The sequence below is a fragment of the Gopherus evgoodei genome, chromosome 3 (assembly GCF_007399415.2).
Source record: "Gopherus evgoodei ecotype Sinaloan lineage chromosome 3, rGopEvg1_v1.p, whole genome shotgun sequence".
Taxonomy (NCBI): domain Eukaryota; kingdom Metazoa; phylum Chordata; order Testudines; family Testudinidae; genus Gopherus; species Gopherus evgoodei.
Genome location: NC_044324.1, coordinates 180,380,251 through 180,403,236, shown reverse-complemented (window position 1 = coordinate 180,403,236; position 22,986 = coordinate 180,380,251). Strand labels below are relative to the sequence as shown.

General features: G+C 41.8%; 1 protein-coding gene across 3 annotated transcripts in view; it reads right to left on the bottom strand.

Moving 5' to 3' along the window:
- Positions 1 to 632: 632 nt before the first annotated feature.
- The window catches only part of INTS7 (integrator complex subunit 7), a 36,839-nt gene continuing 14,485 nt past the window's right edge, over positions 633 to 22,986 (bottom strand). The window contains exons 8-20 of one of the 3 annotated variants that reach the window (XM_030557561.1): positions 22,532 to 22,649; positions 20,863 to 20,997; positions 20,160 to 20,257; positions 18,573 to 18,812; positions 17,404 to 17,541; positions 16,232 to 16,438; positions 11,702 to 11,896; positions 10,623 to 10,726; positions 10,167 to 10,241; positions 6,995 to 7,127; positions 5,039 to 5,137; positions 3,113 to 3,298; positions 633 to 2,132 (exon numbers count right to left, since the gene is read on the bottom strand). In XM_030557561.1, coding sequence (XP_030413421.1) covers positions 1,839 to 2,132; positions 3,113 to 3,298; positions 5,039 to 5,137; positions 6,995 to 7,127; positions 10,167 to 10,241; positions 10,623 to 10,726; positions 11,702 to 11,896; positions 16,232 to 16,438; positions 17,404 to 17,541; positions 18,573 to 18,812; positions 20,160 to 20,257; positions 20,863 to 20,997; positions 22,532 to 22,649 — 2,022 coding nt within the window. In that variant the 3' untranslated portion in view covers positions 633 to 1,838. Of the gene's footprint in view, positions 2,133 to 3,112; positions 3,299 to 5,038; positions 5,138 to 6,868; positions 7,128 to 10,166; positions 10,242 to 10,622; positions 10,727 to 11,701; positions 11,897 to 16,231; positions 16,439 to 17,403; positions 17,542 to 18,572; positions 18,813 to 20,159; positions 20,258 to 20,862; positions 20,998 to 22,531; positions 22,650 to 22,986 lie in introns of those variants that run through there. The other 2 variants (XM_030557562.1, XR_003999738.1) reach the window with 2 other exon arrangements.

The window sequence follows — 22,986 nt, the reverse complement described above, 5'->3', positions numbered from 1 at the left end:
AGACCCAAGAGGAGGAGGTCTGCACTCACCAGGGAATTGGTGGGAGAAAGGAGAGAAGGAGGGAAGAAAAGCCTGATTTCTTTCTGTATTAGGATCACTCTCTCTCTCTCAGGGAGAGTTTGGGAGGGGGAGAGAAGGGGGGGGGGAAGGTGAATTTCCTCTCTGTTTTAAGATTCAAGGAGTTGAATCACAGGGATCTCCCAGTGTTACCCAGGGAGGGGAGAATCTGGAGGAAGAAAGGAGGGGGGAATGGTTTATTTCCCTTTGTTGTGAGACCCAAGGGGTTTTGGGTCTTGGGGTCCCCAGGGAAGGTTTTGGGGGCCAGAAAGTGTCCCAAAACACTATATTTTTGGGTGGTGGCAGCTCTATCATTTCTAAGCTAGTAATTAAGCTTAGAGGGGTTCATGCAGGTACCCCATCTTTTGGATGCTAAGGTTCAGAGTGGGGAATCATACCTTGACAGCATTAAGAAGGGATTTCCCAAGAGGGATAGATTAGGCATATGCCACATGATCTATTTTCTGGGGATGTAGGCATTAGTGGATTTTAGTCCTTCCACAGTCTTCAAGGTTTCACATTTCAAAGGAGGAATGAAAACTATTTGTGAGCAGGTGGTATAATTAGACTTCTAGTAGTGCTATTTATGGCAAAAGCATTTAATAGTTCCCTACTTAAAACGTTAAACATTAAACAGATTTACAAATTAACATTTCCTCTTTTCAAAAAAAAAAAAAAGGCAGATAAAGATGAAACAAAAAAGCCACTTCTATCCTCCTGTTTGAGGAGGCACAACCAATCATATCTGTTCCCACCACTGAAACATCACTTCCCTTTTAAAAGTAATGTATCTGTTCTGCAGTTGGCATCCCTTCAGGACAAGTACATACAGAGGCAAGAGAATGAGCAAAGCCAGCTGTGTGCGCACATTAAATACAATGTTATTGGCTGGAATGCTACCAAAATATTTTTCAGCTTCACAAATACTAAAATTACTACTATAACCATCCAATATGATGTCCGGACATTCCTGCCAACAGCTTCACATTACGAGACACTCACCTTGTGTAACACTGTTTTGTTTCATATTGTATTGAATTGTCCAGGCTGTTAGCAGGTGGCCTGAGAGCCCAAACACCAGAACGTATACTCCTCAGGAAATGGCGGTCAAGTACATAGCACAGTTGATATGCTAGGTTACCAAGGAAGGTTCTATCCGCACAACTCTCAGCCCTCCCTACTGGATAATTTCATAGAGCACTGCTGCCATTGGTCTTGGAGAATATACAGCTGGGGGGACAAATTGTAGACTTAGTATAAAAAATGGAACTCCAGACTTAACCCAAGTTGTACCTATTTACACCAGGACTGAGACTGTCTACACAACCAAAGGATGTGACTCCCAGCTTGTGTAGACATATTTGCGGTGACAAGCGCAGCATGAGTATAAATAGCAGTGTAGCCACAGTAGCGTGGGCACTGGCAGAATAGCTAAGCCATCCTGAATACACACCCCTGGCGTTCAGGCAGATTTGTACTTGGTATGGTTAAACCATGCTACCATGGCTACATTACTATTTACTCTCACGCTAGCTCTCATCAAGTTAGCATGAATGTGTGTATACAATATGGGAATCACAACTTTATAGCTTGTATCATGGACACAAACTAGTCATATGGACCACACTGAGGCTAAGTGCAACAATAATGGCACTAAGAACACAGAGGAGGAAACTCGTGGGACTGCCAAAGCATTTAAATGTCTCCAAAAGACATCGTATCCAAGCAAAGTGAGATGCCTGTAGGCTAGACCCATGAAAACTAAATGGCACTTTTGGGGACTAAAAACGTGAGTATGCTGTTCTTTGCTGCTGCTGCTGTTGCTGCGACGGTGGCTGCCCTTGCTGTTGTTGAAGGCGAACCTGTTGGGAGTAGGGATCCTCAAGAGATTTAACAAAAATGGTGGTTTTGGGCCCAGTCTTCCAAACAATACCATTTAAGTCTTTTACAGAGGACTCGACTGTGATGTTATGGGTTCCAAGGATCGCCAAGTTCAACAGAAACTGAGTGCTGAAGTAATCGTTGTGTGGTTCCACCCTCTGCTCCATCTCATTGGTCATGTTGTCAATGGGGATCTGGGAATACATGAAGAGTCAGAATGTCACTCTCAACAACCTGCTAAAGGGAACATTCAGATCCTGACAAGCCGCCACTCATTCTGTGTAGTACGGTACGGAAAGACGAGAGAACATTAACTCCGTTCTCACTTTTCCCAAATCAACTGAGGCCTAATTTTGAGCCAGACCTCACCCATTCTCTGTTGATTGGTGCAAACTGCATTCACCTATAGAGGCAAGGCAGCTGACGGTTATTTTCAAGCAGCTCTAAATCTTAAATTAGTATCTAAATAGGATAAACATTACATTCTTCTAGTAGCTTTAGAACTGGTCTACTTTTCAATTGGCTTTTCATTGAACATTACAAATTGCCTAGCTTGTACACATTAGAAGCTTGGATCTTTGATGAACTGTTCACCTGAAATTAACATAATTATATTTAACGACTATTCATTTAGGGCAGACTGCATTCCTAGGTCAGTTACTATAGGCAGCAGGAATTCTAATGCTTAACACAAAGGCGTTTCAAATATGCCTGTGGCTAGTTGGTACAGAATTAGCTACTCTTGCCTTTCTCCTCAGGTGACCTAGCTGCATTCAGAAGGGAATGAAGTTCCACAATATGAAGCAAATTCCCACAACAGTTAGAATGATGAGTTTCTGCTCCTGAGAGCACCACATAAAGGCAGTGTCGGTTTGCAGCCGGTGTGGACTGAGGAACTCAGACAGCAATGCATGAGGAAGCTAGCACATTTACCTCCATTATGCCTCGCTCTAACCAATGCTATAAGTCTTCCTTTCAAAAGCACTAAAACTAGTATAGAAATACAAGCGAGAAATGTGCATTCATATTCAGTACAAGAATTGGTGAGAATGAAGGGGAAACGTGATGAAAGGATGCTTTCTACCAACAGAAGTGATAGAAGACTATGTTCTGCTCTTGACCGTTATTCGTCAATAAAGCCATAGGGCACATTATGGCTCTATACTATCCATACCTTGTAGTCCTGTCCAGATTTGCTCTGCAGTGTTGAAGATACGTTTAGACAGACAGACTGAATTTTGCGGAAGAGACCTGGTTTGGAGCCATGCTGAACCACTCCCTCCACCTTTAAAGCCAGCTGTTGATTGTTTTGTACAGCAATGGGCTCTGCGGGGTTCCGTGGGGATGGTGACAGAGCGAGCTGAAACACAAAGTCAAGAGTGGAGATTACGGACTTCGATAGATTCAAAAATTAGTTGTTCTCAGGAGAAATGTGCAATTCATAGGTAAAAGGGAACAGCTCCCTGTACACTGGAAGGGGAAAGCAGCAGATGAACATGTAGAACTGAAAGGGGAGAGAGAAGAGTCTCCTAAAGCATATGAGAATTAATAAATGGCCTTGGGAACACCAGACATGCTCTTTGCACCTGTAGCATCAGTTACACATCTGTGAAAGGAACTCCTTAAACAGCCCTCTAAATACCCACAAATAAAGACCAGATTAAAAGTCTGAGTATTTTGCTTCATTGTTCCTAAAAGGTGTAACTGTCAAAATTGGGTATTCCGCTCCCCTAGTGGAAGGGCCTGTCCTCCAAGTTCCAAGGCTCCCTTCCATTTCCCTCCTCAGCAGCTCCACATCATGCCTGGCTGATCTAGTCCTGTCAGCTGAGGAAGGATGCAACACTTTTCAGTCTAAGGCTGTAAACATCACTTATAAACGAGCAAGGTTGCTGCAGAGCGACAGGTGGTGTTCCCTCAGGAGATGAGCATTGCGAGACTTTCCTTGTCCAAGACAGAGGAAAGTTGGTGAGAGAATTTATCTTCAAGGCTCTATATTTACAAAGTTTAATTCTGTTTGCTTGTTACGAGCCCTTAAGGTTAGGACTCGTATAATCTTATATACACACACTTCAAGTTATTCCAAATAGACCTAGGCTCAAGAGGCCTGAAATTTTGTGCCTAAAGCAGGTTGATAACTCAGATGTTGGTTTTAATGCACTTTGAAATAGCACTGCAAAATCCTGCCTCCTTCAGGTAACAGATGAAAATGGCCAAGAGCTAAAAAATATCACAACACTAACTTGACAAAAGCCCATTTATCTCAGAATAGAATTCAAAACAACAATTAGTGAGATGGGAAATTACAATGTAAACCCTCCCCACAACAGTCTACAAAGCAAAGAATGTTACAAGAGGCTGGCTACCAGTGTTTCATTTGAATGTGTTTCCCAACATCCATATGTAACATTTTCAAAAGAAAATAGGAGAAGTATTTTCGGAAGTGATTTAGGCTGCAAATGCCACATTTATAAAGGTATTCAGGCAAAGCAATACCTTTAAAAATCTGCCCCTTCCACACTAATTTTCACTGAGACTTAGACACCCAAGTGTCTAAATCATTCTGTAAAGGCAGGACTTGGACTTGCTCCTAAGACACTTATATTCTTTTGAAAATTTTGTCTCAAGTCTTATTAACTTGCAATGATTAGCTACTGTACATAACACATTCCTTTGATTTGGTTATAAAATAATTTTAAGAGAAAAGTCTGGAAGACACTTATTGACCCTGTTTGATAGCTAAGTATTAAACCATAACTCAGCCAGTTATATTCCTCCTCCCACAATACCACACATTTCATTCTTTTAAAGTGAAGTTGGTTGAATCAGAGTGGAAAACAACATCAGAATCCAGTAATGTCTAGTGTTTTATTTATGTGACTTAAATAGCCTGAAATAATTAGTTTTTTTTTAAATCTGCTTTTAGAAAACCCTCTCAAATCCCCCAAATTTGCTTCCAGGTTGAGACACTAGGCAGCTTCCTTGCTCTAGCATGATGAACACTAGAGCTGTATCTTTTTCTTTTTTTAGGACGATTGCTATATTTCCCCATAAGATTCTTATACATGAATTGTAATCTAAATCCAATCTGTGCACCACTTACCTTAATACTTGTAGATTGCAATTTCTGAAAGAAATACCTTTGAAATGAAAGGGGAACTTTCAACAAGGCGATAACTGCATTGCATAGGCAAGCTGTGTGCTGTAAACAGAGATAAGGCAAATGAGATGAAATTCTTTTAACAGCAATATGAAAAAGCATGTAAAAGCAGCAAAGAATCCTGTGGCACCTTATAGACTAACAGACGTTTTGGAGCATGAGCTTTCGTGGGTGAATACCCACTTCTTCAGATGCATGCTCCAAAACGTCCGTTAGTCTATAAGGTGCCACAGGATTCTTTGCTGCTTTTACAGATCCAGACTAACACGGCTACCCCTCTGATACATGAAAAAGCATGTACTTCAAGCAGTAATACTGCAGTTATTTCTACTAAGGCCTTGTCTACACTGCTACTTTATAGTGGCAACTCTCACTCAGGGGTGTGAAAAAACACCCCCATGAGCACTGCAAGTTTCAGGGCTGTAAAGTGACAGTGTAGACAGTGTGCCAACACTGGGAGCTACTCCCCTTGCGACTACACAGCCATGTTAAAGCGCTGCCACGGCAATGCTTTAACGTTGCTAGTGAAGACGTACCCTAAGAGACAAATAAATGCACCATCAAGGTTGCAGGATAGCACATATTTACTACCAGAGATGGAAAGAGACCACTAGATCATCAGGGCTCTCTTCTGGAAAGGCAGCATATAGAATGTCCTGACCTGACACAGCAACAAGATAGCCAAGAAGAACCTACAAGAAATACATGCAGCGTTATTTCAGCTGTAATGTAAGAGTGCTGAGGTCAGTGGAGTTGTACCCATTTACAACGCTGAATTTAGCATATTGATGTTTATATCTGGCTTAAAAATGGATTCTCGTCTCACTCACGTAAGTCAGGACTAATGCCACTGGAGTAAATTAATTACACTGGTCTAAAACTGGCATGATGAGAGAATCAAGGAAAGAGTTCAGTTTGTTTTTATATATTATACACAGACTGAAGAGCTGGAAAGCAACAGAAAAGGGATTCCACGATGAGAGACTTAGTAAAATAGCCAAGAGAGTCTAATAATCTTTCAAAGTTTACATTGGCTGTTTTATAGTTCACTTTAGAATAAGTGGGTGATGTCAGTTTAAATAAGAAGTAGAAGTAGAAGCAAAAAACCATGCATGAAACATGGTTTCCTATAATTTGCATTTCTGCTTTATCATGGCCAGTAGTTACCAGAAACAAGTACTAGTATCGTACAGCAGTGAAGAAAAGAGCAGTATGTTATCAGTTCTGTATTTCTGAATAGTACAATTTGCATGGTGTTCTCTGATGACCTGCACTGATAAGAGAAACACTACACTTGCAAAGTGCTGTGCTGAAATGCCACTGGCCTGACGAATGAAGCAAAGCTGGAAGGCTGTGACATGTGGACTCTGCAGCATTGCACACATTCCATAGACAAAATTGCCGCATGACAGCAACTACAGCACTAGTAACAAAAGATATGACAAACTGACAAAAGCCAGAATACGTAACGTTAATGTTGATGTTCCTTTTTTAACTTTTACGGTAGTTCCCCTCTCCCTCCCCTCACAGTCAGTAGCATCATATCAGTCTCTGTATTTCTTGACTTTTGTCCATTCTGATCAGACCATTAATGTTACAGACGCTGTAGCTAGTGCTGTGGAAGACATGACTGTGGAACATGAAAAACGCTATTAGTCAGTGTGTGAGCTACCTCCAACTTTGCTTCACTCTTCAGGCTAATTTTATATAATTTCATAGCTCCAAGTGCAACATCATCATCAGATTACCCCCTATTCATTGGAGAATACATACACTAATTGTAGATGATGCTAATGAAGGGCTGAATCAATATATTCTTTAGCATACATCCTTCAACACCAAGAAAATGAGTTGCAGAACGTTTTAGAAACCTCTCTTTCTCCTGTAGCTGCTACTTGCCAAATAAGACACAGGAGCATATTTCCTGTTCAATGATTCCACTTCCTCCAACACATGATTAAATACAGACATCATTCTTCTTTCATATTCACTCTCAACATGTGCTGCTCCACTCGAGGTGTACTCCTGGAAACTAGAAAATAAGCTATTTTAATTGTGCCCGACACACTCCATCCATCCTAGTCATCTAGTCCCATCCTCAAACAAGTTCCAATAAGATTGTTGTTTATTCCAGCTTTAAGTATCTTCAGTAAGGAAGATTTCATTTCTTTCAAAGAGCTTGTTCTGTCCCTTGGCTCTTCTGATACTGTAATTATAATCTATCCCTCCTATTTAAACTCAAGTTTTCCTTCTTGTCGTTTGTCCATGACTTTGTCTTGCCCTCTTTAAACCCTCATTTTGCACAGATAATTAGATCTTTCTTCTATCCTTTCCTAGAGCCAACATCCCTAAATCCATTAGCTTTTCTTTACAAGTTTTATTTCTTGAACTGTGCATTATTTTTATTGCTTTTCCCTAATACTATTTTGTCAAGGCCTTACAGTGACCGGAATCAAAGGAGGTTCTCCAATGGAGGACTTACCACTGCAGACTAGTACAGAATAATTACCTTGCTTTTTATCCCTGACCTCCAAACAACAGTCCTGTTAAAAGCCACTCAGGTCTTGGCACAATATTGTGCTCAAATGCATATATAAACTTCACTGACAGCAATGGGAGTTACACAGGTGTACATGCAAATTAAGGCCATATTTTCCTTTTTGCAACATTGTCATATCACTAAATCTCATTCACTATAACCCTGTACCAGAGTGGTCTGCCCTCTTAAGGGTGGTTGTGCCTTGTGGTCAGCCCAACCTGTCACATGGCTTGGCCCGTCAAGGTTTGAAAGGTCCAGAGTGAGAGCATGAGTGTGTAAAAAGGACTTTGACGTTATTGATAGAGAGGAAGTGGTCCTGGCACTAAATGGTGCTTGGGAGAAAAATCCCATCACTATTTCTCTAAGGGCCAGGAGCCTTGTAGAGAGGGCTGGGCAAGGCTCCCCTCTTGCCCAAGCCAACTGGGGAGAACTGGGAGTCAGGCAACAGCATAAATGGTGCCTTTTCTCTCACAGCAGGACAGACGCAAGTAAGAAAAGTCTGCCTACTGGATTCTCCTAAACCTGAGGATTGAGAGGAAAAAGGAGCCAGTTGAGGAAGAAGCTGGCTAGGCCCTACAGGTGCCTAAATTATATCCTGACACCAAGGAGGAAAATGGAGGACTTCTATTTACGGAGAGAGGTAATAACTGCTGGAACCACCCAGCTCCAAGAGGAGAGCTAGGGGGATCCTGACACAATGAGAGACAAAGTGACTCATTGATATATACCTCATTCCAGGAGAAGAACTGGGGGACTAGTTAACTCATGACCCAGATCCAAGGAGGAGAGGTGGGGAATTCCTGTTTTGAAGGACAATCTCAGCTTTAGGAAGGGGGTCGGGGCAGAAGTGGGGAGGAGGGTATCTCCTGAACTAAGACAAAGAACTGACCAGTCCTCTACTAGGGACCCAGATGTGGGTGACCTTGGGCAACTAACGAAGTCAGTCACCCATGGTAGAAAAACGTAATAAATTAGACCCCTGGAAGAAAATGTGGGTTACTGAGCCAACCTAAGTTTGGTAATTCACTGAAAGAACCCAAGAGGGCACTGAGTGCAAGGTACTGGCAGGGCCACGAGTGGGAAACCTCCAGAATGTCTGTGATATTTTTGTTGCTCCAGTATTTTTCCTGTAATTGTACATTTACACATTTCTTCCCATGTCAGATACCCTAACCAAGAGATCAGGGCCATTGTGCTAGGCAACGTACAATCGCAATCAAAAACACAGCCCTGACCCCAGAGATCACAGTCTAGGTTTGTAACAAGACACAGTGGGTGAATGGATCAGACACATAAAAAGGGGCATGACAAAACATTACAATAGTAAAAACAAACATGCTTTACATAATCAATACTCTGAGCTGCTCACCTGCCCAGTCAACATTCTCTTTATTTAATTTCGTTGTATTGATTTTAGACCATGAATGAGTATTGTACTTTAATACTTTACTCTTCTACTTGGCCTCAAAACACTTCATAAAACTTAATGAATTTAGTCTCAGCACATAAGCAAGCATTAGCATCTTCACAGATAGGCTAACTGAGACACAGATGCTAAGTAACAAACTCAAGAAGTCACTGGCAGAGCTAGAAATACAATCCAGCTCTCCTGGCACCCAGTCCTGCGTTTTAAACATATAACAAATCCTTCCTCCCGCACCTTACCATTCCAATTATTTATGAACCCTCGCTGTTAAATATTTTTATGTTTGATTAGCATAGCTTCCCATCCACCCTCCTAGTTATTAATGGAAATAATGGTTAGGACTGATTCCCCTATGAAGTCTATTTCAAAACTTCTAAATTGAGAGTAGTCATTATTACAGAAACTAATTTTTTTATCCAATTAAACAGAACATATTTACACAATCTGCATTTCTCAAGTGGAGAGTTTCAAAGGATCTGATTTAGCACTCATTAACTTCAAAGGAAGTTGGATTGGGCCCAAATGAAGGTACTTTATTAGTGCTAATCAGTCTTATGGGGTGAAAAAATGATCCCTCGTGTCATTCCACTGAAGTCAATGGATTTACACCAGAGAAAAATGTAATCTGTTAAGTATGTATCCTAAGGTCTCCAGAGCAATGAGAGAGTGTGCATATAATGAGGGAGGGAGTAACAGCAGATGACAAAACCCCAGAAGAAATCAATGGTATGAATGAAACAATGAGCTAAAAACAATAGAAAAAGCAGTAGAGGAAGTATCTGGGAAGTTACTTTTATGATTTTGACCCCAAAATATCCATACCTAAAAACAACTAAATTACAGTATCTTTTACATAAAGAAATTAATTTGGAGTAAAACCAAACACAAATAAAGGACAATTTGAATGGAGGCTACCAGGGGATCTTCAATTTAAGCTTAGCAAGATCAGAGCTTTGCAGCAGATCTGAGTATGTAAATGTGCCCAGTGTAGAATCCAGGGTATATTTATGTATCTTCTGCATTTTTCCTTTGTTAATAGGGTCTTTTGGATAGAAAAGTTAGGGAGCAGGGAGTGGAGAGAGTACAAATGTTACCAGCAGACTTACCTTGCAGATTCTGGATCCAAAATCAGGGCTTCAATTGCATGTGAAATCAATAGGCAGCTCTGCTGTTGTCTGATACTATAGGAAAGATTTATAGATATGCTATCTCAACACAAAGTAATATTCCCTACTGGCATTTTTCATTATGACAACGAAAGGAATATAATGAGGTAACTGCCATAAGTATCTGCACCAACAACAGGGCAAGAAGCAAAGACTCCTAGTTTTCCAAGATCATACCCATCAAAGCTTGTGTAATAACTGAAGCAATTCCAAATGTGGGAGGGTGACAGATTTCTTTTTGAATAGGTTTCAAAATACCAATATTGAGATTATTAAAGCAGTTATTAGTGGCTTCGGAATTACACTTCATAAACTAGGGTTGTTGAGCCTTACATCATCCTTACAAGCAACTTCAGAACTCAGAATTTGCTTGTTTTTATTTGAACAGTAGGATACAATTCTACATTCCTTAAAGTTGCCGAGTCTGCATCGAAAGATGACTGATACAGATCCCCATATCGTGTAGCCAGGTTACGGAATTCTTCCATGGAGAGTTTCATCTACAGCAAAGAAACAATGCTGCTGATCAATAGAAATAAAATACCACAGCTGTGTTCTACAACAGGGGTTCTCAACCTTTTTCTTTCTGAGGCCCACCTCCCCCAAACACGCTATAAAAATTCTACAACCTATCTGTGCCACAACAACGTTTTTTTTCCTGCATATTCAGTAGATTAAAAGCCAGGGATGGCATTGGGGGTAGCGAGAGCAACTGCCCAGGGGGCTCCATAAAGCTAAGTTGCTCAGGCTTTGGCTTTTAGCCTTGGGCCCCAGCGAGTCTAACGGTTGCGCTATTCTCTGATTTATTCAGGCAGGCGCCCTCAAACCTGCTCATGGCCTCCAAAGGGGCCATGGACCCCTGGTTGAAAACTGCTGTTCTACAACATTGAACTGAGCAATGCCAAAATATTTATGGCTATGTCCTCTATCTTACATTTCTGAAACTTGCCAGAGAGAATAAGCTAGATGTTAGATATTACAAAATAAATCATTTATCGACTAAGCTGTTCTTTCTAAACCTATTCACAAAATGCTAATATACCATTCAATAACCGTTGTCTCGCACACACTTTACATAAAGGACTACCGCACCTCTCTGATGAGTCTAGCTGCTACTCACCTGTTTTGTATGTCTCAGTTATTGTCTACTTACAGCTCCTCTATGTAGACTGTAAGCTCCTCAGGACAGTATAATACCTCCAAAAATATTCTGTACCATTATAAAATATGAGTGTATTAAATTGGTAATTGCATATATAACCACCTCATGATTATATGATGCACCAAAATGAGGACTTGCATAGGCACATGGACATTTGCGGGCACTGCAATTGAAAAACAAGGCCCAATATGCAATGACAAGAGCAATAATACTTTCCCTTTCATTCCTTCAATTAGAGCGCTAAATTTTCTCATCTCAACAGGTAGACCAAGTTCAAATAAAACAGTTCAAGAGAGAAATAATGAACACATGCCTGGGTAGAGATGCGCCCACATCTCTGGAGGTCATTTCCTGATGTCATTGCAATTGTTGTGGCAATGGCAGGTGGAGGACTAGTTTTTAGGCTGTTACAGGTGCAGATGAGTTGAGAGAAAGCCTGCAGAAGGTCAATCCTGAGCTTGACAAACCCACATTGAAAGCTCAGAGGGTTAAGTGGTGTGCTGGCAGCCTGAAAAACAAATAAAACCAGGAGGTTGATATAGTTTGAGTCAAACTATGTGACATTTATAAGAACCTTGCAATATCACTGAATTTTTTCATCAGACGAAGGGAAGTATTTGCTTTGATGCCAAGATTATTTTTTAAAACTCAGGATAAAGCCACACAAATTAACTGTTTTGTGTTTAAAAAGGCATAATAGCTAAAAAGACCTGATCAAAGTTTTAATATTGGATGGAAGTACTTAGGAACTTAAGGTCAGACTCCACAAGATTATTTTAACTTCTGAAGGAAGCTGCCACTTCAGTTGCTAAAATATAACCTTACAGGTTTCACTCCCCCCACAAAGCTGACCTGAATAACCTGAGTCTTTTCAGTGGGTGGGCTAGCCCTTTAAAGTTCAGCAGCACCTATGCCTAGTTATTCACTTCCAGCGTGATGGGTTTGGGAATAGGCTGGTGGTTGGGTCAGATGACCAGGCATCACATGATAGCATAGAGGCGGTGTGTTTCTTATAAATGGACAGAGAGCTGCAGGCAGGGGTGAAAGTAGTATTAAGATCTTATCAGTATGGGGGCTGGCTCTGGGTCCCCAGAAGGGGAAGGGCTTCAGGCGGAAGGGCTGGGCCTGGGGGTCAACCTCCTCCAGCCAGCCCTTCAGTGCTGCCTGGCCCTCATTGCCCAAGATTCTGGTGGCAATTTAAGAGGAACCAGGGCTTCGGCTGCTGTGGCAGCTGGGAGCCCCAGGCCCTTTTAAATCGCTGGCCCCAGGGCAGCTACCCCTATTGCCACTCCCGCTAGAAGCTGGGGGGATGGGAACAGACGGCGATAAAGCGCCGCACCAGCGCCTTAACATCATTGCCACCTTTGCCCCCCCATTGGAGGGACCTATGCCACGGCAGCGCTTTAACATAGGCTGCATATGGGCTGGTACTAGCCCACTTTCATCCCCTGTCTGCAGGAGAGCCAGGGTCAGAGAGGACTAGGGAAGGAGTTCTCCACACCAGCAAGAAGAAAAGGTTTAGCAGCTGCCATTACTTGCAATGAGAGGAAGGAGCAAAAATCCTGAAGAGGGAATTAGGAGGCCCTTGAGGAAGGAAGCAACTAAAAGCAAGCAGCTCAGAACAGACAGTGCAGATGGGTGTTGAAAGGAGTTGATAAGTGCACTTGTTTGGGGGTCCAGGCTGGAACTTCCATTGAGGGTGGGAGTATGCAAGAAACTGTGAGCCCTGTGACAATCCTGATTGAAAATGGAAGACCCGGTGTTATATTGCTGAATGTATGTTTTGTTGATCTATGTTATCTTAATAAACATTCGAGACAGTTTTGACAATTCAAGAGTGGGGTAACTGCAGCAGCAGGGTCTGATGCTGGATGAGGCAAGACCCTGTTTCATAGCCCCCTAATTAGGATCTTATGTTTCTGTATCTTCCATTCTTCAAGGTATGCCCATCTTGTTCCCTCCCCACTGCACCAATTTTAAAAAGGAGAGTTTGTGATGGTGAAAGGTGCCTCTTTATTCTCTTCATTTATTCACAGAACAGCTATAGCACAATTTGCGCATACTTGCTCACCAGTGTCTCTCACCTAAGATCAACTAGTAGAGACTGCCTCTGGCAGGGAGCGAGCGAGCAAGTTCAGTCTCCAAGTGTTGGCCTCTCTGCTAGCAAGAGCGCTAAATGTGATGACATTGTGACATCATACTTGTTTGCTAGGAAGTGGACAGCCACCTACCAAATTTATGCAAGATGGGCCACTGAACAGTTCCCAGATTATAATGGATTTTCAGTAACTACTGGGATACATTTGAACCAGTGACCCAGAGACAAGAGGTTCTAGCACATTCCCTATGTAAAACATGAGCTATCCAGCACCATTCATGGTCCTTTGCTTCCCTTTCTCCAGATCTGTAAAGGATGGTTCTGAGGGGGGGAAGTTGTTCAGAGTTCTCTTAACAGATCTGATTCTGTGGAAGGAAGCTCATAAACTGTAAACGTATTAGTCTTAGGACTATACTGAAGTGATCCTGACAAAGCAGCACGTATGATGTGAGCGCTAAGTAATGACAGCTTAAATTGCTTTGTCAGAGTTTTGTATTTTCTCTCTCCCCACTGATAATACTTTTGTTGCGCAGTAAGCATATAGCTTCGTGTACAAATAGATGCTCTGTGTCAGAACAGGCCCTGTCCCAAAAAGTCTATACTTACTGTGTGAACAAGTAAACTGAAAAACTTCACAGAAATATTTGATTTTTAGAAGAGTGAAGTTGTTTATGCTGAAGTGTTAGGGTAGATGTAGGAAGGAGGGTTGGTAGGTACATGGTCAGAAGGAATCATGCAGCTGCAGCAATATGGGGGTAGTAGGTGGTGCACTGGCTCGACATACAGTGTGGGCTGAACAGCTGGAGCAAGTTCCATGCATCCTGTGTTTCAGCTAGAATGAGGTGATTAGAAAGAGGATGTCAGTCAGCTTGCCCCAGTTGTTCCCTTGCTACCAAGACAGCCAAGAGTTATAAACAAACAGTGCTCCATTGGCTGAACTGATGCCATGCTTTTCACACAGGGCCTCAGTGGAGGCAACAGTTGGCAGGTTGCAATGTCAAATGTGGAAGTTTTACTTTCCCTGACAAACTAGAGAAGTTCCTCCCTCTCCTTCACACATCTAGGATGTAACTGCTGATCCATAATGTGGGCAGGGACATCTGGACTTGAAAGAGCTGCTTACATGACTGCTAGAACAGGGATACGCAGTGACTGCAATGATGGGTCACACGCTACCCTTAAGCAGCAATGACTGGGAGGCTGACACAAGGAGAGTGAAAGGAGGATGAAGTTGGGAGTATTAAAAATATTTTATTCTTATAGTACTTTGCATCCATCTGAAAATGCTCCATAAAGGTAAGCAGGTGAGTGCAGCACAAATGGGTTACACAATTTGTCCAGATCACACTAAGTTAGTGACACTCAGTGATAAAAGCAGCTCTCCTGACTCCCAGCTCTTTTCTTAATCTTCTGGACCAGAGCAGCCCACAAGGTGAAAGAGCAAAGGCCTCCGTCCTGACTGCAGCCTACACAGAGTGCAAAGAGTGGCAACAGCTTTGAACAGCAACCCCACCAATTTAATAGAACCTCAGAATCTGGAAAATGGCCATGAAAAAGTTATTGTATTTCCTATATTGGCCTGTTTTAAAGGTTTCACTACAAGCAAAAGTGTCTGTTAAAACAGCACATTAAAAGAAATGTAATTTTTTAAAAAAGAACAGTAGGCAACCCTCCCTGAAATTTTATAACTAAAACACCCCACTTATTTTGTCAATAAATTGAGCACGCACAAATTTGAAGGGAAGGGAGAGTGCACTGCATTTATGAAGGACACACAGACATGGTTTAGGTCCTTTCTGCTGATTCAGCTGTAGCAGTTAATTAATATAAAAACATTACTGCCAGAGCTGTGCTCACACTGAGAATGCTAATGCACAAACTAATAAATAGGAGCCCTGTTCGTTTCAGCTCCGTTCAAAAGGCACAAGAAAAACCACATCTATGTCTGACTAATGGGAAGGACAAAAGAAAAGAAGAACGCTGAAACTTCAAAGGCTATGAAAAATCTGAAGTGACTTGACAGAGAGTAGTGTGTTTATATAAACCCTAACATTTTTCCAGCTGCATCAATACTTGGCTATTTACAACTTCTCACTATTTTCATCATGTTAAATAATTGAGTAATTTTCTGCTCTATATAAATTGGGCACTATCTTAATCCTGCTTGCCTTGAATAGTCAACTAGACTGGCTTACTTCATCCCTCCTGATAGCTGTTTCTAACCAATGGCCATCTTACAAGATATGCCATTTTAGATGTTACCATAATCATTTTTAGATTATGGTAACATCTAAAGGCCCAAACAAAAATCAAGTTAGTTAGTGTTAGTGAGGCCTTGTACAAACATAGACAGTCCCTGCCAAAAAACCATACAATCTAAAGAAAGAAAACAGAGAATGGAAGAAAGAAAAATTTTTTCCTGATTTTACAGATGGGGAATTCCAGAAGAGGTTAAGTGACTTGTTCAAGGTCATGCACAGGAAAGTCAGTGACAGAGCTGTGAACTGAACTCAAGTTTTCCTGAGTCCCAGTACAGTGCCTTAACAGACTATGCTTCCTCTCTCAACCAGCAGTTAGTTACAACTGACCTTTCCCTATATGCCATTCCAAAATAATAGTTCCTGCAGGCTTCACTAAGAACAATTACTCCAAGCCTCTGAAAAGTCTTGTTAACAAAAACCAAACCAAAGACAAGTGCTACAACCTACAGACTCACCATCACTAGAGTAGGGGATGTATACTAACCGTTAGTGATGCTATCCCTTTGTGATAAGATTTTAAAGATTCAGCAATGCAAGAGAGTGCTGAACTATAATCTTCCTCTTGAAGCCCCGTCAGACACTGCTCTGCATGGGAAAACTCCTTCAAACTGTTCAGCCAAAAGTAGAAGTGTTCTGAAGCCACTTGAGTCAGCAGGCTTTGATACAGCTCTCTGGCCATGTCATGATTACCCTAAGAAAGGGCAAGTAAAACAAACAAGAAAGTGAGGATCTTCCACTTAAATAAGTGACATAGCAACAAATAAAAACAAAACCAAACCAAAAAAACCCCCAAGCCCTCAAAAACTATTCTTTAAAAATAAATAGCGTGTGACATCTTCAATGTTTCATTAAGGCAATCCTGCTGAGATGTAGCAGTATAGTTACTTATGTCTGGCATACATAATCTTGTAGGAAGTACTACTGTTTAAACAAAACAGCTCAGAGATTCAGCTCTAAAGACATTAATACAAAATTTTGCATCTCTCATCTCCAAAGCATTTAACATTAATCAATCTTCACTTCAGGGTAGTATACAGTCATTACATCAGTTATACCAGTGGGTCTCAAACTTTTTTTTACAGGCGACCCCTTTCACACAGCAAGCCTATGAGTGTGCCCCCCCTAATAAATTAAACACTTTAAAAATATATTTAACAACATTATAAATGCTGGAGGCAAGCAGGGTTTGGGGTGGAGGTTAACAGCTCGCGACCCCCCAATGTAATAACCTCACGACCCCGAGGGGTCCTGATCCCCAGTTTGAGAACCCCTGAGTTATACAGATAGAGATACACATACAGCAGAGGCTACATGACTTTCCCAGGCCAAAAAGGAAACTAGTCAGAGTAGGGTTTGGGGGACACATCCCTGATTCCTAATCATCACATCATGCCTTTCTTCAGGCTGCAGTACTCACTGGTCACCACCAGCTGACAGACACCTGTGACAGCCTCCAATGCTGAGGTTTACGATACAACTCTCCTGTTTCACAAACCTGAACCAGTGTTACACTGAAATAAAAAAGGGAAAAGACTATTTTCCTTTCCCTACTTTCTTCGTCCCTCTGAGTGCTTACTTAACTCTCCACTCCCAAGTCACAGTGTGGCTGACTATACTTTCTACTGACGAAGTCTCTTTCTAAAAACTTGCACATACCATTCTGGAGGCCTGCCTGGCTATCCTGTATGCTGTCCATCCATTGGAGACATTCTCAAGCTGTTGTTTGATAACATTTTTAACTTCAGAAGATAAAGCTTTTTGACTGGCAACAAATATCACTGTGGCGAGAGATACCTAATGGAAAACAACAGTTAACATGGAAGAAACATTTCCATTGTATGTTTTTAGAAAGCATCAGAAGCAGTGATTGTGTCAAGTACGTTTTTATACAATCTTGGACTTTCTTAAAAAAACACAAGACAAAATTTGCTTCTGAACTGGAGAACTTCTGAGCGTCAAATCGTCGTTAAGGATTTCAGACAGGCAATGAAAGGGCTCTTATTACTGAAGTTTGGCAAATTTACACTTTCAATTAGAATGTTAAAATAGAGATACATCAAAGCTAAGTCACAGTAAAGCACTGTAAAACTATAATTACATGAAAATGAAAAAGAAAAGTAACAAACTTTCTTGAAGACTAAGGCCCAGATTTTTAAATGTATTTAGGTGTTGCTGTACTCAGTGTTGTGTCTAATTGATTTAACAGCCTAAGTCTCAATTTCAAAAGGGATTTAGGCACTTAGGAACCTAAATCCCATGACTGTTAATGGGTCTTAGATGAAACTACACTGAGTGCAGCCTTTCAAATCCAGGCTTAAGCGCTCATTTCCAATTAAAATCCCCTCAACAGGTTTCTCTCTCCTAGAACCCTCTAAACCACACGTTTGAAGGGCCATGTATAATTGGAGTATCTACTTCTGAACTGCCATCTTTCTTGCCTAGAAGCACTTCTGCGAAGATCTAGTGTGTCCCCAAGAGTTCCAGCAGTGCATGATGATGATCCGGTTTGCCTATGTGTAACTTGTGCCCTCTACTGGACAGAATATAGATCAGACTGGATCAAACACTTCAGTTCTCTCTTCTAGCTAAGTGAACAGAGGTTTGTGGCTTTGGTGCTGCATATTCAGAGTACTAGTATTTCCCATTCTGCAAATATATAGTTAACAGTGAACTGATATATTCTTGCTGAGGCAACAGATTAGCATTTTCTGTCACCAATGTAACAATCAGCTAAACCAGTTCACGAAATATCAATTAGTTTCCATTGTAATTCCATGCGGATTTTGTTCCATCAAGGAGAGTTCTCCTGAACAGCAGTTTCTTACCAAAAGTTCCTGTTGTTTATCTGTAGCAGATCGTCCAATCACTTTATAAAGGTCCATTAAGTCTCCCAGCATGCCATCACCTAAAACAGGCAGCTGCATGGCAATTGCTGCTAAACAGTGGCACATGAGAATTCTAGCAGCATCCTGAGCACTGTGCAACTGTGTCAGCAAGGACTCAACCACCGATTGGCTCAGATGGGGACGACATTTGGCCAGCTTCACCATACAAGTTAGTGCAATCTGCAATGTACAATCATCACAATGTTCCAACATCAAGCACCATCCAACATTGAATTCACTTAAAAATATAAACTATCACAATATTCAGATTATAATTGAATTACAGAGCTAATGGAAAACAAGATGTATTTATAAACCTGTACTAGAAGTGTTCTCTGCCAAACCACCACATCTCTGTCCAGAAGAGTACACAGTTTAAAAGCACACACATGTACAAGACACAGCACTGTAATATTTTCTTTTCTTACAGGTTTAGTCAAAGTAATATTATAAAATTATTTGCTTGGTACTAGCTTGTTAGGTAGGACCAAAGGGTAACTGTTCACAAAACTATGGTGGTCACTTATGTTAGTTTCTGTTCTTCCACCAGCCAAACTAAGTGCCATCTGAGATCCCCTCGGAGTAGCAAGATGTAACTCTCTAAGGCCATCAATTCTACTTCTGAATTGACAGGAGTTACTGCCATAGGAAACATGGCTTCTCCACTTCTCTGGCTTCATTGTGCTCCTGACCCTTTACCATCTTGGGAGCAAAGCACCGAGAAACTCGCAGCACACTGTGCTCCCACTGGAACACCTGCCACACTAAGTTATTTCTAGTGTATAAGAAGGGGTGGGCAAACTTTTTGGCCCGAGGGCCATATCTGGGTATGGAAATTGTATGGCAGGCCATGAATGCTTATGAAATTGGGGGTTGGCTGCGGGAGGGGGTGAGGGCTCCGGCTTGAGGTGTGGCTGGGGATGAGGGGTTGGGGGTGCAGGAAGGTGATCTGGGCTGGGACTGAGGGGTTCTGAGGGTTGGAGGGGGATCAGGGCTGGGGCAGGGGGTTGAGAGGTCGTCAGGGGTGCAGGCTCCAGGCAGCGCTTACCCCAATCAGCTCCCAGAAGAAGCAGCATGTCCCGCCTCTGGCTCTTACGTGGAGGTGCAACCAGGCAGCTCTGCACACTGCCCCATTCGCAGGTGCTGCCCCTGTAGCTCCTATTGGGTGCTGTAGGGCAGGCGCTTGGGGTGCGGGCAGCATGTGGAGCCAGAGTGGGGACATGCCATTGCTTCCAGGAGCTGCGCGGAGCGGGACAAGCCCCCAACACTAGTCCTAGCTGGAGCACCAGAGCGTTCCCCGGCAGGAGCCCGAGGGCCAGATTAAAACATCTGGAGAGCTGGATGTGGCCCTCAGGCCATAGTCCGCCCACCTCTGGTATAAAATGTAATAGGATTGACAGTTGAATTATAAGGTTTACTTGGTCCTGCCTCAGCACTGGGGGCTGGACTTGATAACTTCTCAAGATGCCATCCAGCCTTACATCTCGATGATTAAAAAAGAATTACAGATATAATGATTCTCTTCACCTTTAAGGTTGCCTGAGCACCTGGACTGTTATCTTGGCTACAAAGAACTAAAAGAGACTCAAGGCCAAAGACAGCATCTTGCTCCAAAGCCAGGAGATCTAGGAGAGAGGAACAAAGTAAAGCCTTCAGTTCTGTTCTACTTATTTTTGAACATGAGTGTGAATTTAGTGGTCGTGATTGTGAGGGTTCAACAGCAGGATAATGCAAACTTTCCCAACGCTTCTGCCACAGCACCTCAGTTCTGATCAGCAACAAGTCTGTTTTTACAAGTCTCATGAAACTATTTAGTAGAGGCTACGGTTTTATGATGTGCATGAGCATGGAGTAGGGCAAAACTACTGAACATTATGACAATCATTTATACTGGGGTTTGTACCAACAGCTCTCCAGAGGGGAAGGGCAATGTTCTAGCCCCTGGTAAATGGTACAAGTTCTGCTACAGGGGAGATCAGCAACCATTCAAGCAGAAACCCTCTTCAGAGGGATCCTGGGATTAAACAGCGGGGAGAATCTTCATGAAACTCTCTAAAATATTTATAATCAGTTATAAGGCCGCATTCTCCATGGTCCATAAATCTAAGAAGTGACAATTCCAAAGAAAGCGAAGAGAGTCAGGGACAGGGCAAGCTTCCCTGCAGTAGGAGAAAGTGCACAAAAACCCGATCATGAGCTGAATTGTTCCACCACCCACTTTGTGAGTTACCTTTTTCTTGGCAAGAAGCAGATATATTAGTCAAAACTCTCACACCGTGAGCGGCAATGCCACGGTTATTATGGTAACAGCATTCCTGTGCCAGCTTTACTAAGTCAAATGATCTTGCTGTTGTAGCTGTTGTTCCTAAATAAAAAGACAAAAGGAGGAGAGCGCAGCACCGTAATCCATGTCACAAGATCTTTTCCATGGTTTTAAGTTCAATGCTGATTGGCTGACTGTTTCTCTACTTAAATTTCCCATTCTTTTTCCCATCCTCAAATGTATCCTCCCCAACATGTGGAATTCACTCTCCCCGTCAGTGTGCATGCATGTATGCTACACAAGCTGGATGTCTCAGATAGGCAGTCTTCAGGTTTAAGGGACAATATCTGTGAATGAAACTTTCAATAGGGCATGGCATTTGCAAGCAGGTCAGGAATATTGGACTTTAGCATGGGATCACTTTTATATATAAATAAGCTATGATTTTGTCACAGAAATTAATAATAAATTTCACAGCAGAGGTGCAAGAAACCCTGATAAATGACAAATAGGGGGAAGTGGGAAGTCTGGGAGTGGAGAGTGAGCCCACCCCACAATCACCCTGCAGCAGTAGCTCCTGTTCCATGGGGCTGAGCCTGGCTCCCTGGTCACAACATTGCTCAGGTTTAGTACATCCACGCTTCTGTCTCCATCTACAAGGGGTTGGATGTGCCAAACCTGAATGGTGCTGAAACCACATGAGACAGATCACAACACTAGGAGCAGGGAGCCAGGCCTAGCCCCGTAGAACAGGAACCACTGGGTCAGGACTTCATTCAAATTCAGGATTTCGAGAACACTGTGACCATTGCACCAAATTCAAACCTTTATTATGCATTGGGGTACAAGTCACTGACAGTTGTTTGTTTGTTTTTTTAAACGTACTGGTTATTTTTCTTTGCCTCCATGGCTTATGCAGTTGGATTCCCAGCAACTAAGGCAGTGTGGCCTCAGAAATTAGGAATAAAAATATCCAATACCACTCAGGAGCATTTTAAGAGATCCCTGAAACAATTCCCAAGTTATTCAGTATAATATGCAACACATCCAGAACACACAGTTGTGTCGAAGAAAGGTTTTACTGGCACTCATGTACATCATCCTCACATAACTGTCCAGTGGCTTTGCCTCTTCTGGATAATACAACTGTTCCAGTCTCATGCCAATAAAGCCTAAACTACATCACTCCATGTATTCATTCTCTCTAAAGCATTTTGCACATCTATGGATTTTTTCATCCTATGATCTCAAAGCACCCGATAAACATGATTTAAGCCTCACAATACCAACAGTAAAGTGGCGCTATTAATATTTACCTAGCCTAACAGAGACACTGAGGCACAGGAATAAATTACTTACCTGAAGTCCCACAGCAAATTGAAGCCAGAGCCTGGCATAGAATATCTGAGATCTGCTCTAATATACTACACACCACCACAATTATAGTTTGTATATTATATATAAAAGCTTGCTTGCATGGACTTTAATGGGGGTAGATAAAAGTTCATGGTTTAGGATCCTTCAAGAAGTGTTATGTAAGGTATTAACAACAATACTGAATTGGCTGAAGATAAACACTTACTAAACCCCTACAAAAAAGTGCCTAAATTTGGCTGATCTAATCTGCTCTTCTTACCTGGAGCTACGCTGAAGTACTGTTTGATGGCAATAGTTCCTGACAGCGTTGAAAGGACAGATAGCATGCCTAGTTTCAAGCTGTCATAAGGAGTTTGAAGAGCACATTCACAGAGTGCCTAAAAACCAAACAAAAAAATAATATGGAGGGGAAAAAATCCTACAAACTCACCCCTCTTTCATAAATGTTTGCTTTTTTTTTTTTTTTTTAAACTTTGTAGTTAAATTTTAATACAAGTAAAACTGTATAGGAAAAAAATCATTATCGACACCAAATTCAGATCTTGCAAATATATTTCCTCACTTGCCACTCTTCTAAAGCAATTTTAATAGACTGGGTACAAGTCTTGTCCTCAAAGTGACACTGGTTTTCACAAGTTATTATACAAATCAATAAAATATATGTTTGTTAAATGATCACTAACTTTTCACCTGACATTTCCCAGTAATAAAACC